This window comes from Protopterus annectens, chromosome 1.part0, assembly GCF_019279795.1.
Source record: "Protopterus annectens isolate FY-2018-M chromosome 1.part0, PAN1.0, whole genome shotgun sequence".
Classification (NCBI taxonomy): Eukaryota; Metazoa; Chordata; order Ceratodontiformes; family Protopteridae; genus Protopterus; species Protopterus annectens.
The window spans coordinates 40,871,080-40,890,265 of record NC_056725.1 but is presented as its reverse complement, the minus strand read 5'-3'; the positions used below and the strand labels follow the sequence as shown (position 1 = coordinate 40,890,265).

Below are 19,186 nucleotides of genomic sequence, written 5' to 3'. Positions count from 1 at the left end.
TCCTGATGGCTAAACAAGTCACATTTTTGTGGAAAGTAACAATAGAAACTCACAAAAATGGTAAAGATCCAGCACTTTCTTCCTCATATCCCCTGATTTACACTACAACGGCAACATTTTTTGGCCATACTGGCACAATGGCTAGCTAACATTATCTGGTGTTTAACAGAAGAGTATCAAAAGGGCTTTGTGGGAGGAAGCTCACCTTACCACATTGTCACCAGCAGAAGAAAAACAACAAAACTGTCAAAGCAAAAACCGCCAAACAGGTGTCTCCAACTCTGATAGATAAATAGAGGGATCCTGCAGCAGGTAGAATCTGCAAGTCTCATAAAACAGAAAGGAAATACCTGCTGCTGGACCCTCTATTTATTCGGGGAGAACAAAAAAAATTTAGATTTGGGGTGGAGGTGTTATGCAAGTGGCGGCTTAGATTGCAGTATCTGATTGGCTGTCACCACTTGCATAATCAACCGCTTTACAAGCTGATTTTCTTAAACTTCAATGTGAGCAGCATGTCAAAACACACTGAATTGTAGGTATATGATGTAAGCAAAAAGTTAGACTGTGATTTAAGCATGTTTTGCATACTGCTTACATTAAAAATCTATATTGCAGTTTGTCACATCAGTGGAAGGTACTCGGCGGTGACTGCTTGCAATTCCTATCATCTCACAGCGCACTATGGTGTAAGCACAAAGGCGCTGTCAGACTGTACTCTTGGTTAATGAGTTAAGGCTCATTCTCCACGATCCCAGTCCACATCTGCTGCCTTCCTAGCCAGAGCTCCAGCTGACAGCATTTGTGCAGCAGCAACTTGGGCTACCCCTCGTACGTTTATTACTCATTACAAATTGGACCTGATCTCAAGGGGTAGAGCCTCCTTTGGTTCCATGGTACTCTGGAGTATTTTGCTGTGAGCCACCCAGAATAAGGTGCTAGGGACGCTGTCCCATAAGAAAGAATGAAGGTGAGATAGGACTACAGAACATAAAGAAGTTATGTACTCACCATAACGTTCCATGTTTGTAGTCCATCTCGCCCTTCATTCTTATGAACTCCCATCCTGGAAGGATCTGGAGACAGGATAGTTTTACCTTGGTAGGGTGGAGATCTTTCATTATTCTTCCCTTAGTTCGGTCTATCTATAGTTTTTGCAGCAAGCAAGATCTAAGGATTGTACTAGTGCACTATGGGATACCTACCTAGCCACAAGCCAATTAAGAGACTTTGAGCTTTGTAATAGGCTGAGTCAGAGCCGAGGATTGGCTCCGAACCCGTAAGTAAGAATGAAGGGCGAGATGGTCTACAAACATGGAACGGTATGGTGAGTACATAACTTCTTTTTTCCACCATAGTCAGGAAATCCTTCTGTCTGGTCTAATTAATTTCCAAAGCAATATCAAGAGACAAAGAAGCTGTCTTACCTCTGTATTCTTATCATATAAGACGCATCATTGAGTACAATGCTCATTTTGGTATATACAAATCCAAGCATATTGCTCAACCTGAAAGGCCAACCTAACAATTTTTAACCAAAAAAAAAAAAAAGTCTTAAATGCTTCAATTACCCTGATTAGCACAACTGCCCTTATACTCAGTAGTCTTTCCGAGATAATCTGTCTCTCACTGTTTGAGTCATGAAAGACACAATCCTGTCTGATCTTCTATTTCTTTGCAAAAACAGTGTTGCTACAAATGCCCACAGTAGAGAATTAAATTTACACCAACAAGTAAACAAGACTCAGTAGAGGGTTAGGTTCATAACAGATTCCCAGCCTACGGAATAAGTTATCACTTCAGGTCAAGTAAAGTGCTGTCTTGTCTACCTTTAAGGCTAGTCTTTGAGGTGATGAAATCTTTGGACCTATTCATAATTGAAATGTACACTGATCCTGTAAACCTACAGCAACCATTGATAAGTATTTTATAAAAGCCTTAGTGTGTTCTGTCCTCTTCTTCTGGGACCCAAAGACAACTAAGTTAATTTACCTTTTGCGGTCCTGTGTTCCTTTCACTGTTTAATTGTGTGTTTTCATGCAACATATTTGTGTTTTCAGGCTGATTGTGTCTGGTATCTATGTCTAATGCCTTTGAAGTAGTTTGTTAGAGCAGCCCATTTTTCTGGGTATTTTTCTTAAAGTACCATAAGCTCTTTTAAAGTCCAGGAGAATGCCAAAGCTTCCTCATGAGCTAAGATAGCAGTACTACAAATGGTCACTGTGTGTAATGCATGCTGCACTGAGGCTTCAAACCTTATCACAGTCATTACACTGTGTGTAATGTATGCTACACCAAGGCTTCCAACCTTATCCCAGTCATTAATCTTAGCAGCTGATTAACTCACGTAATGGCAGCAAGAGGACCTTGCTGTCGCTGTAAACAACAAGATTCTTGTCATACTCCTAACATGTAAATACCGAAAAGAGCTTTTTGAAAATGCTGTCTCAAACTGTAGTTGATGTTAAGCTACACATTTCTTCATTCTTGCAAAACTTCAAGATAAACTTGAGGATGTCTAGTATAAAGCTCTTACTATGATACCTGTACAACCCAAATGTTGAATAGTTGCTTTGTTGCTGGTAAAGCTGGGTGGGAAAAGGGAGTGAGTAGCAAAGGAAGGAAGTAAATAGCTTGCCAGTCCTTGGTGGAAGGAGTGGTCATTTCATTTGGCCATTCCACCATAATGGAAGCAGAGGCTTGCATGGCACCTGAAAAATGGGGAATGGGAAGAACTGTTGGTATTGATTATGGCTTGTAGGTAGTTACTTTTTTGGTCATGATCATGTTGATACCAAAATGTATTTGTGTAAAACATTCTCATTAAGATGCGATGTACTACTACGAAAACTAAATTATGCTTAGTGCCAGCAAAGAGAGAAAGAAAACTGTCGATGCACTCAACCTGAATTCATATCATATGATATAGGGTAAATGGAAAGTTGAGTAAATTCTAAATGGAATGAAATGAACATATGTTAATTATAAACTAATATGTTGCTTTAAAAACGTTTTACGGATGGAATACATTCATTGTTTTGTTTTCTTTGTGCATCTTGTATAGTTCCCAGAGAGTGGATTCTATGGAATATATGATAAGATCCTCCTCTTCAGGCATGATCCCACTTCCAGTAACATCCTGCAGCTGGTTAAATCAGCAAGTGATATTGTGGAGGGTGACCTTGTCGAGGTGGTGCTGTCAGGTAAAGTAAATCAGAAAGCTGTATTGGAATGCAGCTTTTCTTGTATAGCTCTTTACTTTTGCAGCAGATAAATTAATAAGGCATTCTTTCCTGTAAGTAGTTGTCAGTGGTAGTATCATCATGTTCAGCCAATGGCATCAGCCAGAATTAAAATCTGTGGAGCAGTTTACAGATACCACATTTTGTTATGAAATGATGTTGTGATGAGTATTAGAAGTTATAGAGGTAATTAGTTAAAAGACCTTGACCTTGTCTCTGCTGGACAGTGGCACAGGAAAATAACTTTCTTGGGTAGCGTAAGCTATGGAACCTTGCTGGCTAGTCTTACATGGGCCCTTGGGCTGATAGCCTGGTACCTACCTATGAACCTATGTTGACAGCACTATTGCCTATTATGTATTCCGAATTCAATATAAGGCTTATTTTTATTTATTTATTTATTTTCCATTTGATAACCAGGTTAGTCTGGCTGGGCAGGTGCCCTTTTTAAGCAGAGACCCGAGGAGAAAAGCTCCATTACAGCAAAGAATTTTGTAAGAATTTACACATATAATCAAATCAGCCTTTCAACATAATTAAGAAAAGTACCATAATAGCATAGAGTTTATACAATTGATAAAGTATTTACATAATCAAAATAGCATTTAAACATACAATCAAGAGGAGGCAAATACTGCAAGAATAGATTACACACATTTTTTTAAACATGGAATTATACTATTGTATGCCTTACAAACACAGAATGAATGTTAAAAATCAATACATTGGAAAGGGAAATTACTAACCTAAGTGTAGGTTTAGTGAGGCATACAGGTGTCAGAGTGAGAGATCCAGGTTGCAGAGTGAAAAGAAGAGGAGGGTTATGGAATGAAAGAGGAGGTATAGTGTGAAGATTGGAGTGTAGTGGAAGGGAAATGTCACAGAGCTGGAGAGTCTGGAGATACAGTTAGGAATAGAATCGGTGAGAGATTAGTAACAGAAAGGGGGGGAACAGAGTGGGGAGGGATTGGGAAAAAGGGGGGTGAGGCAGTAAAAGCAGGGTTCAAGTAGGGTCTCTACAGGGGCAGTTCCAGGAGATAAGCAGATATTCCTTTATAGAGAGTTTGAAGTTTGCCGTGTTTTGGATAGTTCTGATGTGGTGAGGGAGTTGGTTCCAAAAAGAAGCTAACAGAATGGCTATATAGCATTTTTCTTATGGATTTGCTAGGTTTGGTGATTTGAAGGTGGTGTTGGTCTCAGCTGCAATGTTCCCGATTAGGGACATATAAGGAGAGATGATTGTTGCTAGTGATGGACAGGCAGTGGGTTGATGGAGGATGGTATGAGTAAGGAGGAGTTGATTACGGAGTTCTAACCAGTGGAGATTTTGTAAGGAGAGGCAGTGATGAGAGTGATAAGGAAGGCTAGCGGCAAATCTAGAGATTTTGTTGTAGGCAAGTTCATTTGTTTGACAAGTTTTTTTGGAAGCTAGTAAAAATTGGGGTGGTGTATAGTAGAGTAGGCAGTAGGTAGGCTTGAGCTAGGGACAATTTAGATTCTTGTGTTAAGAATTTTTTTAATTTTTGTACAGTAATCCAAGTTTTTGGTGTGTCTTCTTGATGCATTTATAGATGTGGGTGTCATATTTAAGTTAGTCATCTACAAAAACAGAGAGAGGTTTAGTGTGAGATTCGACCTTAATAGTAGTGTTGTTTAGAGAAGAGACTGAGAAGGAGGTTTTGAGGTATTGGAGGGAATTGGGTAGGAAGAGAATTAGTTTTGTTTTGCTGGGGTTAAGAAGCAGTTGGTTATTAGTGAGCCATCTTTCAACTGAGTGGAGGGTGTCTACAGAGAGGGTGAATAGGTGGGGTAGACTGTCACAGGTGGTGATGATGGTAGAGTCATCAGCATATTGTATGAGTGTGGAGAGGGGGCATGATTGGTATAGATTATTAGTAAAGATGTTAAATAGCAGTGGGCCAAAGATAGAGCCTTGAGGCACACCAGTTTGAACAGGGAGGAAAAGAGAGGTTGCAGAGAGCCATTTGACTGATTGCGCTCTGTTTGATGGATATAAAGAGAACCAGACTAGAGTAGAGGTAGAGAGATTAAAGTGGGAGAGCTTGGAGAGAAGGAATTTGTGGACCCAGTGTCAAATGCTTTTGAAAGGTCGAGGAAGAGGCCTGACACTAATTTGTTAGTATTAAGAGATGTAGCAATAGAGTTGGTGAAGGATTGAAGTACTGTAGTTGAGCTATGATGTGGTTGGAAACCATGTTGTGTTGGAGTGAAGAGATTTTCATGAATGAGATGTGAGATGAGCTGCTTGTGTATGCACTTTTCCAGAATCTTAGGGGGGATAGAATCGCGATAGAACTGAAATTGGAGGGGTCAGTGGAGTTGCATCCTTTATGTAATGGTATAATATAGGACTTTTTCCAGATTTTAGGGAAAGATTTTCCTGAATTGACCTATTGATGAGGATGGAGACAGGATAGGCGATAGGGCTGCGAGTTTGAGGTATAGCAGAGGCAGGTTATCAGAAGGGGAGCAGGGTTTTAGTTTGTAGAGTAGTAATCTGATGGAAGTGGGGACAGGCTTGATAAAGAAAGAAGTTTTGTGGCTGGGGGGGTCAAGGCAGGTATCCTTGTTTGGTTTAATTAGGTTTTGTATAGAGTTAATGGAGAAGGAGTTCAGAAGAGAGGTAAGAGAGGTGGTTTCAAGTGGAGAGCTGGTAGGGGATGGGTTGGGAGGAGATGGGTTCCCTGGGTGTAAGAGCTTGTTGATGGTACTCCATAATTTTTGGGAGTTTGCGTGGGGGCTTTTTTTGTGGGTCTAGGTAAAAGGATTTTTGTCAAGTGTGGCACATTTTTGCGGAGTTCTGTAGTTCCCTATAGTTTTGGAAACTAGAGGGTATTTTGTGTTTATTCCAGAGCTTAAAAGCATTGTCCCTCTCTCTTTTGTGAGGGAGAGAGCTTCTTTGCTTAACCACGGAGTATAGTTGGTTTTAACCCTAGTCTTTCTGATGGGGGCCAGGGAGTGAATGGTGTCAAGGAAGATGCTGTTGAATTGAAGAAAATCTTTAAGGAGGAGGTTCAGTAGGAAAGACCAGTTTATAGAGGAGAGTGGTTAAATATATCGGGGTTAAAATTAGATTATGACAATCTTATATTTATGAGGTTTAGGAGGTTGAGATAGGTGACAGATGGAGGTCGGGTGATGGTCACTAATAGTATCAGGTAGTGTGGAGGCGTTATGATAGTGATTGGGGTGAGAGGTAAGCATCCATTCGAGGGTGGAGCTAGTATTAGAATGTTGATTACATCAAATAGGGGAAGTGATGAGTTGGGAGAAACCATGTAGATTAATGGCCTCATTGGGACAGTTTGAGGGAGTAGTAGAGTAGTAGTCTTCCAGTTGATGTTAACATCCCCTAGAGTGATTGTTTCGTAGGAGGTGGTTTGAGAGATCCAGGCAAGAAAGTGTTCAAGTATAGGGATATTATTACCAGGAGGTATATATATTGCAGCCATGGCAATCTTTTTATGCCTGTTTAAGTTACAGTTAACTATGAGAATCTCGGCTGGGTAAAAGCTAGTGGGGGAGTAAGGTAGGGGGTGGACTGAGAAATTTTCAGAATAAAGTATGGCTACCCCACCACCTTTCTTAGTTGATCTGTTGTGGCAGAAGATGTATCCTGGGGTAGAAGTTCTTTGTTAGGTATGTGGAGTTTAGCCATTTTTCAGAGATACAGAGAATACCCGGAGTGTGTAGAGTTATTCAGTAGTGTAATTCAGGGACTATGTTTGGAGTACTGCGAATATTGAGTGCAAAGATTTTAAGGTTCCTGTTAGATGGGTGGTGTGTGATATTGAGGAGAGATGGGAAGAGGTAGAAGTTAGGGGAGAAGTGGGAGACATAGTAGTAGTAAGAAAAGAGTTAGAGAAGGGACCAGGATTAGGATGAATATCTCCAGCGAGAAGAAGGGTATGTACAGAAGTAGAGAGAGTAAACCTAAGAGGGTACAGTTCAGAGAATTTTATTTTAGGCTTTGGGAAGTTGTTGTGAGGAGGTGGCAGTTTGTGTTTGAAGAGTTGTGTAAAATGGTGAGAGAAAACGATGGGTGCTATAGAGTGGGAGAAGGGTTTGGAGTGTAGGGTGTGTGAGAGTGGAAGGGTGGGACTGGGGGTATAAGTAGGGTGTGGGATTGTGGTAGAATGTGGTTAGTGGGAGAATGTGGTAAAGATAATAGTAGATAAAGTATAGTGTTTGGAGTTTAAGCAGGGGGAATGGAGAGTATGTGTTATAATATTACCAGAGGGAATTAACAGAGGCTTAGAGGCTGTGGTGTGATATTGTCTGAGTGAGTACTGGATGACTGGGTGTATGACTAAATAGGTTTGCAGGGAGGAGAGGTGGATAGTAGAGTGAGGTAATAGTTGGGGGAGGAGATGATGGAATGAGAAAGAGAATGTGATAGGCTGGAAATACAGTAGTTTGCGTGGGGAAAGGGGCATGTGTTTAGAAGCAATTAAGTATAAATAAAATTGAAGTGTGGGTGGGTGGGAATGGGGGTAGGGAAGCAGGAATGAGCCTGAGCGTAAGCGGGGCTACACCCTGAGAGACTGGAGAAAACACCAAGAAAGTGAAGTGGTAAGTATGGCAGAAAGGTGGGCAGAGAGAGGCAGGAGGAGAAGGGAGAATATCTGGAGAGAAAGAACTGTGAATTCCTTAGAAGAACAGAGATAGTATTAGCAGAGTAGGGAGAGACATGTGTTGGGCAGATAGGGTGCCTATGAAAAGTGATATTGAGGTATGAGAGGAGAGTAGTAGTGAGAGGGGGGTAGGGTAGACTTTGAAAGAGACAACAGAGTTATAAGAAGGGAGAGCTATGAGGATATGCACTTTAGAGAAAAAAGGAATTGGCAGGAGGGGGAAAAAGATGGTGGAGGTAGGAAAACAGGGTAGGTATGGCAGGGAAGAAAGAATATAGAGAACTTAGCCAGTTTTTATACCTAAATGAAAACAGAGACCTTATAGAGATTAATCAGTGTCTCATAAACTTGAAGAAGGCAGCACTATAGAGAGAGTAAATATTTATCTTTGAAAGTGATGACCATGAAAACATGAGCAAGTCTCAATTCATTTTCAGAGGTGATCTGTAGGCGGGGAAATAGAAAGCAGAAAATTAACCATGTGTTGTGTTACCTGGCCTTGTATTTGAATTAAGTGTATATTAACAAATGTAAGCCGTGATGCAAGATAGCATGCTGCACATGTGTAGTCCGTATAGTCTAAATATTCAAATAAGCACTTTCATGTTTCTATGGAAACTGCATACGTAAACCATGTAGACTCTGCCTTTTTAATAAGAATGTATATTAACAGAAAGCACATTCCCAAACAGTTTCCAAAATGTGCCAGAGTGCAGCGCACAGTAGCTGATAGAAATCATGGCAGGATAAGAGATGAGAAGAAAGCTGAAATAACTGACTGTAGTTGTGCAAACATTTAGGAAGCAGAAGGGTAAAAACTTCAATGGCTTTTGTTCATTATTTATAGGGAGATGATAACAATTATAAAAAATAGCAGAGTAAATATGAGGATGTTGTAAAGAATGTTCGGTGCACTTGCAATTTTATATGCAGACCAGTGGACTGTTGAAGAAAACTGTATCTGAACTGATACTGAACTATGAGAGAACAGAAAAAACCCTAATCATAAAGTCACTATGAAAGAATATATGTATTTTTATGTGACAGCTTAATTTTTATGTAAGATACACAAGTATATTTTGCACAATATTTAAATTGACTGTGAGCTGAATGGAGCATTTTAGTACATTATGGCATTTTATCAGATGTCTTCTTAATTTTGAATAGTTATATAGGCATTATCAGCATTCTGAAAAACATCAGCCCATTTCTAACTTTTCGCAAATAAGAGTCAGGGGCGGGGAATGATGGACTAGTGATTCACAGTTATGCAGTGCTAAATTTCAAAGATATTGTAGCGCCATATGGTCCATAGCTGCGTAGATATGAATCAGGGTTGTCGTGGCACCAATACTTTGCAAACAGAAATTACTGAGGCTATGTTATGGAGACAGGTGGCATTAGTGGACTCAGTGGGCAAGTCACAGTATCAAAATGTACTTGCCGGAGTGGTTGACATGACACACAGCATGCCAATGTGAGCGTAATGCTGTGCTGCTACAAAATTCTTTCAGTGCTGCCATTGTGCCTAGTGTTTGACAGGCCAAGGAGGGTCAGCACAGTAAATTTTAAACCCAGATAATCATATAAATGGGGGTGAAAGGAGTAGATAGGAAAGCCAGAAAAGGGAGAATGGCAAGCAGAGGAAAACACTCAAGGAGTAATGAGAGGTGGGAAATACTTCCATTTTTCCTATAAAGATGAGGGTAGTTGGGAAAGTTAGTGACAAATGGTTGGGGGAGGGATACTGGGAGAAGAAGTGTTACAGGGGCATACATGTAAACCTAAATTTCCACATATATGGGATGGTAATGGTACAGAAGTTAAGAACAACAGTGGATAGACATGCTCACAAAGCATGGGAACTTGGGAATTGGGTGGACTATAAAAAAATGTATGAAGAATGGTGGGAATAGTACAGAGTACATGGTAGATGAGACACTGGACAATGTACACAAATCACACACATTTGTGGTTGGTGCCATATACACACTGTATATGTGATGCTCTGATTGATCAGGGCTTGCTTGTCATGCGACTAAACCTGTTGTGCCAGGAGGTGGCCCACACCCCTAAGTCAGGCATCCAGCTGCAGTGCACCTTAGATGTCACAGCTTGGGTAACTAACACCAGTTAACCACTGGTAAACCCTTTGGCACTATCACAGCTTGTGTAGCTAACACCAGTTAACCATTGGAAAACACTTTGACACCATCAAAAGAGGAGCCTGTGCTCCCCTCTCGAAGTGGACATAGAGGCCACCAGTGAGCTATGCAGGAGTTGAGAGTCAGGCCTGATGTTCACTGGTGCCTAGTGCCAGAGGCATAGACCAACTCATACTGAGGTAACCAGTACCACTTCTCTGCAATTGCTACAACTGAACCTGCAAAAGAAAGAGAAAAAAGTAGAATCTGTTAGTACATGTATATATTGCAAGTGTTATGAAAGCTGTAAAGTGCAGTATTACATGTGGCATACACACCCTGCCAGTGGAGGGGGCATTTCTGGCATTTGAGGCATTCTTCAGTGTTCACCCTCCACTCTTCTTCCACTGTTAAAGCAGGAAGAACTTGGTACAGTGTTGTACACTGAAAAGGTGAGAGAGAGCATGAGAGAGATAAATGGATGCATGCAATACACATCTTGACTGTCTGTCTGTCCTTAATCTGGCTTCCCACTGGCTAAGTAGTGTTTCATAATGCTTCAGCAGTGGCTATAGTCATGCTTGCACTGCTATCCAGAATGGGTGATGCTACTAGTATCACTCGCCATCCTGGCAAGTTTGCCATGCATTAGCCTATTATTTTATGTATCTTTATTAAGTTATCCCATTTGAAGTTGAAACACAAGTTTGCATGAATTAACAGCAAAGAAAAAAAAATCTTTAGAGCAGTTTACATTATCATTGTACATACTTATCTGTTTTCTTTTTAACAGTTTTTATTTCCTCCACCATTACCTAAATGTTCCTGCCTTCTCTTAAAACTCAATTCTCCTGCTGAATATTATTCGGCATGTATTGTTCCTAAAAATTCCATTTGTTTCTGTACAATTTACTCCTTCAAATTTCTAAAGCTACACCCCAGCTGTTTTCTGCCTTTTTCAATAACCAGTACTTCCATAATATTTTTTTACATTTTCTAGTAATTTTTTTTTGTCTGTCAATATAATTAAACATAGTAAGGACTTTAACTGTGCCTAGGCTATTCAGGTTCTATATGTCAAACTAATAAGTTGCATAGTAACTGCCATTTACTCCCACAGTGTTTGTCAAAGTACTCTGTAAGAAAATTTTAACATCCTCTAACTCTACATTCTAACAAAATAAAGTTTCCATCTTCCTCACTCTCTTCCCAGCACATATCCACGATTTGTTATCTGTATGTGGGCACATTCCTCTATTGCTTACTTGTGATATTAAAAAGTGGCTGTTAAAGATTAGCTATGTAAATACTTCCATGCAAAAATCATAAACCTTCAAGAATGTTATGGCATGCTTGGGAGCCCTACATTTTTCCATTGCTCCTTTGTAATTTAACTTGTCTTTAGATTTTCTTTCCTAATCTTACCAAACATCATCTGATTGATTCATAATAACTATCATGCAATATTTTATATGCCCTACTAATTATCCGTTTTCCAACAACATAATTTGTTCTAGACTAAAAATCAAATGTACGACAGCCAGTCTTTCATTTAACATTACCTATGCTTTTCTTTGTGTTTACTTTTATCAATCCCCGATAGGGAAGCTAGTCTCTTACCTGTAGTCCATATACCTACTTAGCCACATTCCTCTCTGTTACCTTTCCTTCTCAGTTTATTTGCTTCAGAACATTGCTTCCTTTGCTAATTCCCTCCAGTAAATTCCAGCCCTCTTTGTTCTGTTTTCTGTACTCCCTACTTGCAGGCATCCCTATTGTAAAATTTCCTTTCTGCGTTGCAGTGCCAGCTTAGTTCTTATAACATTACATTCATAAAGCAGTAGGAATATTCTGTCTAGTTGTTACTGGACTTGCATCCAGTCTCAACCCCTCTCCACATTTCATCACCATTATTCTCCACTTTGATTTCTAATCCTCTTCTCAGGTTATGTAATATGAGACTTAAATGTGTAGCTTTAAAGTATGCCTTCAAATCAGGTTAACACTGTATGTAATGTGTATATTTATTACTATTTTCCTTAAGGGCTTGCATTCGCTATCCTAGTCTGTATATCTTAACAACTCCAGCATTACCACACTATCACCACCATTTCATCATTATCGTTTTCCCCTTTGTTTTATGATCCTCCACTTATGTATTATGAGCCTTAAATGTATAGCTTTAAAGTATGATGTCAAATAAGGTCACCCCAATCTGTCTTGTTCTATGGGGGGAAGGGGCTTATTCCACTTAACTCCTTCCCTTTCTCCTTCCAAATAAATCCATTCAACTGTTTATCATTTTCATCTTCCCTGGTTGATAACAAATGTGCCTTTAGTGTTTTATACATGTCATGGTCAAAAACTTTCAGTTCTTGTAATTTACTATCTGTAGTCACATAAATTAACATCCATTTCTGTTTAATCTGTACCCACATACCCTTAGCTGCCATAACAGAATCCATTTTAATCCTTTCATCTAAATACTTAGTCTTATTATGCCCCCGTAAGTATTGCTGAACTAGTTAATGCTTGGTTACATAGTTTGCCACTGTAACGTGTGTTTTATCATTGTTTAGTTTATACCCTGAAAAGACTTAAAACTTGTTCAGTGTTCAGCAATACCAACATGTTGTTTTATGGATCTATCGTAAGCAAAATAATATCTGCAAATAAAGCTATTTTTTTTTTATTACCAGTGTGATAAAAGGAGGTACTGCCAGCACAACTAGCTGGAATTTTGTAAATAATTGTATGTCATTGGTGAATATCAAACTGATTTATACAAGATGCTTGTGTTAAAAATGTATTAGAACTGTATATCATGTGTATATCAAACTGATTTGTATAGATATTTGTGTTGAAAAGGTATTTGTAAAGTGCTTGTGTTCGAAATGGATCCACAGTGTGCCTTACTGGAGAGAACAGAAATGTACATGCACTATTGTAACTGTTTAAATGTATATGTTTTAACAAAGGAAACTGGAAAGGTAACCTCAGACCAGTAAACTTTAAAATATATTTATTTTATTATTTATTTATTTTACATTTGTTGACCAGGGTGGTCTAACTGGATTGCATGTCCATTTTCAGCAGAGTCCCGGGGAGATAAGCTCCAAGAGGTTACATTAGTACAACTATTCAGGTAAAGGTTATTATATAGATACAAACTTAAGGTTTCAACAGTTCAAAAATGTACACAGTTTAAAGATAAATTTAGGTAAAAAGTTATGGTACAGATACATAGTTAAAGTTTCAGCAATTGCAAAAAAAAAAAAAACTTGCACAGTTTGTTCAGAATTTGTTGGAAGCATTAGATGAGGTATTTTACACTGTATTTAAAAAAGACTTGGCTGTACAAGTTTAATTAGCTATAAAGGGTAAGATATGTCTTTGTAAAGGATAGGCATTAGGTGGATACTGACAAAAGTCAGAGCAGATGTAAGGTCTAAAGCAAGAGAGAGAAGGGAGCAAATAGGATTAGTCAGGATTTGTACAGGGACATAACCAATGGGTTTTCAGATAGAGTTTCAGATTGTGCTTAAAAAGTGTATAAGAAGACAGTGATGTAAGTTCGTAAGGGAGTTGGTTCCAGTTTTTTTCCCACTGCATTAGAGAACAAGGCATCTCCTGCCATGTTTTTAGATTTACATGTTGATACAAGTAGTTTATTAAATGATCTTAATGTTTTGAAGTTTTTATATTGGGTAATGAGGCTGGAAGGAATTGGGGTGTTAGTGGGTTGGTAGAGGGTCTTGTGGGCAATGGTGAGTTGGTTAAATCTGATTCTGGAGCTGTAGCAAACCTAATTGTTTCAGGTTATAGCAGTGATGGGTCCTGAAAGGAGAAGCAGTGGCAAATCTGGCAATGTTGTTATATGAGTTGATCAGCTTGTTCAGGTTATATTTTGACAGGTTTTTATATATGGAAGAAGCATAGAGAAGTGTGGAGATAAGGTGGGATTGGGCAATAGCGGTTCTAGCTAGTGGGGAGATAAAGGGTTTAATCCTGTAAAGAGATCCTAGTTTCTTGTTAACAGTTTTTATGATATTGTTGATGTGGGTATCAAATTTCAGGTTGTTATCAATAGTAACCCCTAAAAGTTTAGTTGTTTGATCAGGAGATATGAATATGCCATTGTTGGATGCAATTGAGAAATTGAGTGGGAGTGACTTCCTGGTAGGAGTAAAGAGCAAGAGTTTGTTTTCTGGGGGGTTCTAGAAACCAGTTCTCTGTTATGCAGAACCACCGCACGGCACAATCCACCTTCAATGCAGTATCGTTGTATAAACCAAGAAACACTCCTTAGATATAAAGCAGTATGGAATTTATTAAGATAAACAAAACGACTAAGCGCTTTCGCCAGCAATCTGGCTTCTTCAGAGTCGTTATTACACCCTTAAACACACAAATATATACTACTTAAAATGCTACCATTGGTCAAGTGCTCATTAATCATGAATAATTAATTAATTAATTAACAGCTAAAAGCCTTCCTTTTGCATCATTTTTAAAAACGAATTCACTTTTTGATTTTTATATTTATATACATGAATTCTTGCTCAATTCAATCATATATCTCATATTTATCAATATAACTATATTAATAAATATCTACAAACCATACAATGTTAAAAACACACAAATTGTTATTAAAAAGTTCTCTGTTATACTAAATATTTTTTGGGTTAGAGTCTGTAGTTGGGATTGAGATTTAGCTGAGCAGATTATTGTTGAATCGTCTGCATTATTGTATGCAGTTAGCTTGTGGAATATCTCGGTTTAGGTCATTGATAAATATTGAGAAAAGGAGGGGCCCTAATATGGAGCCCTGGGGAACACCTAAGGTAACAGGGAAGATCGGATGATAGGTTGTTGTCCCATAGGACAGCCTGTTGTCTATTGTCTAAGTAGGACTGGAACCATTTAGTAGCCATTGTATCGAGAGAAAAGGATTTTAGTATATTAATAAGTAAATCATGGTTGACCATGTCAAACACTTTGGAAAGGTCGATGAAAAGTGCCGAAGAGAGAACATTGTTATTACGGTTAGAATTGATGCAGTCAAAGGATAAGAGAGCAGTAGTTGTGCTATGGAAAGGTCTGAAGCCATGCTGACACTTAGAAGATTATTCAGAAGCAGATGGTCTAGTAACTGTCTATGGATGCACTTTTCAGTTATTTTTGCCAAGGGGGAGAGTAGTGCTATGGGACAGTAGTTAGAATATTCTATGGAATTTCCACCCTTGTGTAGGGGAATAATGTGGGAGATTTTCCAGATGGCTGGAATGGTGCTTTCTTGTATAGTTCTATTTATCAACAGTGATATGGGATATGCTATAGCTTTGGCTGCTTTTTGCAGATATTCAGCAGGTAGCTGGTCAGCTGATGGGGTAGATGGTTTTAGCTTGTGTAGAAGGTTGCAGATGAGGGAGGTTGGGACTGGTTGCAAGTGGAGTATTGGAAGAGAGTTATCAGCAAAGGTAGGAAGAGCAGAGTCATCAGCTGTAATTTGATTAGCTAGTGATTGGATGGTCTCTGTGAAGTAGGAATTAAAAGCATTTGCAGTTTGCTGTGGATTGTCAGGATTTGCCCCAATAGGGGGTGGTGTAGTGGAATGGCCCGGATGAAGTAAGCTGTTTATGCTGAACCAGGACTTTTGTGGATTATTGTGGTTAGTTTGCTGGAGATGGCAGTAAAAGTTTTTTTTTATCTTCAAGTATAGCTTTTTTGTTTTATTTCTTATTTGTCTGAACTTTTGTTGGTCTGTGGGTTTTTTTGTTGATCTCCACTGTGAAATTCAATCACTTTATGGGATAGGCCATAAAGATGCTATCTCACAATGCAGTAGAGACACAAAGTGTGTACTAGGAAGCTTTCTGCAATGTCTTTGTGGTGAACTAATTACTACTCTGGAAGCATGGAGGTATGAAATTGTTTTATAACTCCCAGCACCTGCCAAAGATCTGAGCAAAAGCCCTTGTGTGTGTATTTTTACAGGTAGGTGCCAAGTCCTTGCAGCTTCCAGCAATGGGGGGTTGCATTGGAACTAGAAGCCAGATGATCAGAAATGCCATTCTGCAAGCTTTCTCAGAAATAATATTTTAGATATTATTTTGAGATGTCTCATACTGAGAGAGAGCATTATGTATTCTGTATTGGTAATGACAACAAGGACCATTCACCACATCATCTGCCTTGCTCTATTAAATAAGAAGGGAATCACAGCTCTCTTAGATACAGTCAGAAATATAGTGAGGTATAGTTTTGATATTGTTTTTCTTTGACTGAGCCTGTTCTTCAATGTTTTTTTAATATTTCCTGTGATTTGAACTGTGATGTCGCTGTGAGTATATACTTTTCTTTTTTTTTTTATGTATTATTAAATATATTTAAACCTTTCTTCGTGGCTGGTCTTTGTAGAGAAATTTAAGTTTTGTGAGTACTTGCATCTTTATTTGATGACGCTGTGTGGGCCAGTCCTAATAGCCTTGCTCTTGGTCAAACTACAATTTGTATTAATATTACACAGAAAAATTGAACACCCTTTGTTAAGGGAGTTAAAGTAGCGGGTGAGAGGTTATGATGGCAGTGATAACTACCTTATAGTCTGGGCAGAAGGAGGCATAGGTAGTGACTAGTAAATCTGTGACAACCTTTCCCAGGTGTTTGTGTGTGTGTAAAACAAATCTCCAAGAGTGTGTGTGTTAGCTACTTGGGCATGGACACAAAGCACTGATTGGACAAAGTGTGTTGGAGGACTTGTCTTGGAGGATTATGGCAAGCTGAAAAGGAGCCAGTTGGCTGAGATGTGCCAAGCCAAAGGACTGGTGCATGCCAACCTGACAATAGGGGAAATTATTGCACCCTTAGTTATAGCTGCATCACAGCCCGCAGCCAGGAACACAGCCAGACTGGCCTTGGGGATATGTACGACTTTCAGAAAAAGGACAGTTCATATTTCCTCAGAGAATTTAAAAATCCATCTGGAGTTCGAGACTTGAACTGGAGGCTAAACATTTGCAACTAGAATCAACAAAGAGAATGCAGCATTTGGAGGCTGAAGAAAAGAAGAAACGGATGGAATTAGAATCAGCAGAGAGAGTGAGAAGCCTGGAAGCCGAAGAAAATGAGAGGCAGAGGCAACATGAAAAGGAAATGCTGACTCTTCGCCAAGGTCATGGAGGTAACTGGGAAAAGAGTAACCATACCCCAGGAGAAGTAAACGTCAGTAAACTTCTTCTGAAGTACCAAGAAGGTGATAATTTTGATAAGTTTATTCATTTGTTTGAAAGAGTATGCAGACAGTATAATGTTGACTGAGGGCTATGGGTACAGTTCTTCACCTCCTCATTCCATGGTAAAGCTGTAACTGCTGTTTCTAAATTGTCTGATTACTGATTGTTTAAATTATAATACCGTTAAAAATTGTTCATTGGAATGTTTTAAATTAACACCTGAAGCTTGTAGAAAAATTATCTGACCATAGACGCAAGGCAGATGAGTGTGTGTGATTATATTGCTGAGTTAAGCACGTATTTTCATAGGTGGGTGAGGGGGTGTCAGGTCACAACTTTTGAAGGGATGGCAGACCTTTTGGTGAGGGAAAAAGCCCTTAACACTTTGCCTGAGGAAATGAGATTCTGGTTGGCAGATAGTGTGCAACACTGCAGATGAGTGATGGAAAAAATGAGACCTATACCTAGCAAGCAAGCATCACTGCACAGGAGAGGGATACTCAGTGCTGCACATAGGTCTAAGGGAATCTATGGTGGGTAGCCTAAACTTCCCTAACAGAGTCTGCCAGTAACAGGGGAAGCCATTAGTTCAGGTTAAATGTTTTAAATGTAACCAATGGAGCCATGTAGCATATAGATGTCTACAGACCCAAAGTGGGGAACAAAAGGTAGGGGAGCCAGTAAGTGGGAATAACAGGATGCCAGTGGTAAGTTGTCTGGAGACAACAAAGGTATTAAACTACAGCAAGAGGTTATATCCTATCTTAGTAGATGGGAAACGGGACACTGCTAAGAGAGAGAGAGCCTCTGACCTAACTGTTGTGAAGCCTGCAATGGTTAAAGAGCAGCACTACTTGCTTGGGCAGTCTACTCCAGTCAGAGCTGTAGAAGGGACCCCATTCCAAATACCTTTGGCTAGGTTCACCTTGACTGGGAGGTTGGAAAAGGAAGCAAGCAATTAGGTGTGTTTGATGATATCCCTGTAGATGTCTTGACAGGAAATGATTTTGATAATACAGTACCTTGTATGCATGCAGTTACATGCAGTCAGGCTTGGAGACAGGCATGTAGGTCTGGTAGTCTGGGGAGGGACCCAGACAGACCACACATTTAGCCAGGACTGGTGAGGTGGCTACTTAAGGGAGGGAGATACCCAGTGAGACTGAAGGTGAGCCACAGTTGCTGGTGGGTACTGATGTTCCCTTGGACAGAGTGACTGCAAGGGCAGCGGTGAGTATTAATACCCAGGCTGATAGTGAGTCAGAGGATACCAGACTTCCCGTGGAAGGGAAGCTGGGAAGGGTTGCAAAGAGAGAGCACTGAGACAGGCTCAGCTCTCAGACCCTACATTACAAGGCTTGAGGAGCTAGGGAGGTGCCTGATGCTCAAGGAAAAGGGGATTACGTATACTGGAACAAAGGGTTACTGTATAGAGAATGGACCCCTGTGGGAGGGCTAGAGGGTGAGGTAATACAGCAGTTGGTAGTGCCCAGAGCCTACTGTGTGGCACTTCTAGCCATAGCCCATGACATTCCCTTTGCAGGTCATATGGGCATAAAATGTATCCAGAGACATATTATGCTGAATGTTTATTGGCCTAGGATTGCAAGGGATGTAACAAGGTACTGCAGGACCTGTGAGCAGTGCCAAAAGTAGGTAACACAGGAAACTATGTCAAAGCTCTTTGATGCCTTTGCCTGGGACTGAGGAGCCATTTCAGAGGGTAGCTATGGATATTGTGGGGCCTGTGAGTACCCCAAGTTCCACAGGGAAGAAGTATAGCCTAGTGGTAATAGATTGTTACCAGATACTCTGAAGCAGTGGCACTGTCCTTCATTGAGGCAGAAAAGGTAGCAAATGCTTTGTTAGTGATTTTAAGCAAGGTAGGTTCCCCAGAAGAAATACTG

The 19,186-nt window shown here is 39.7% G+C and overlaps 1 protein-coding gene across 1 annotated transcript in view; it reads left to right on the top strand.

The window, feature by feature from the left end:
• PRKD2 (protein kinase D2) overlaps positions 1-19,186 on the top strand; it is a 3,293,129-nt gene that overhangs the window by 361,865 nt on the left and 2,912,078 nt on the right. The window contains exon 2 of the mRNA XM_044081637.1: positions 3,065-3,203. Within this exon, the coding sequence (XP_043937572.1) occupies positions 3,065-3,203 (139 nt within the window). The remainder of the gene's footprint in view (positions 1-3,064; positions 3,204-19,186) is intronic.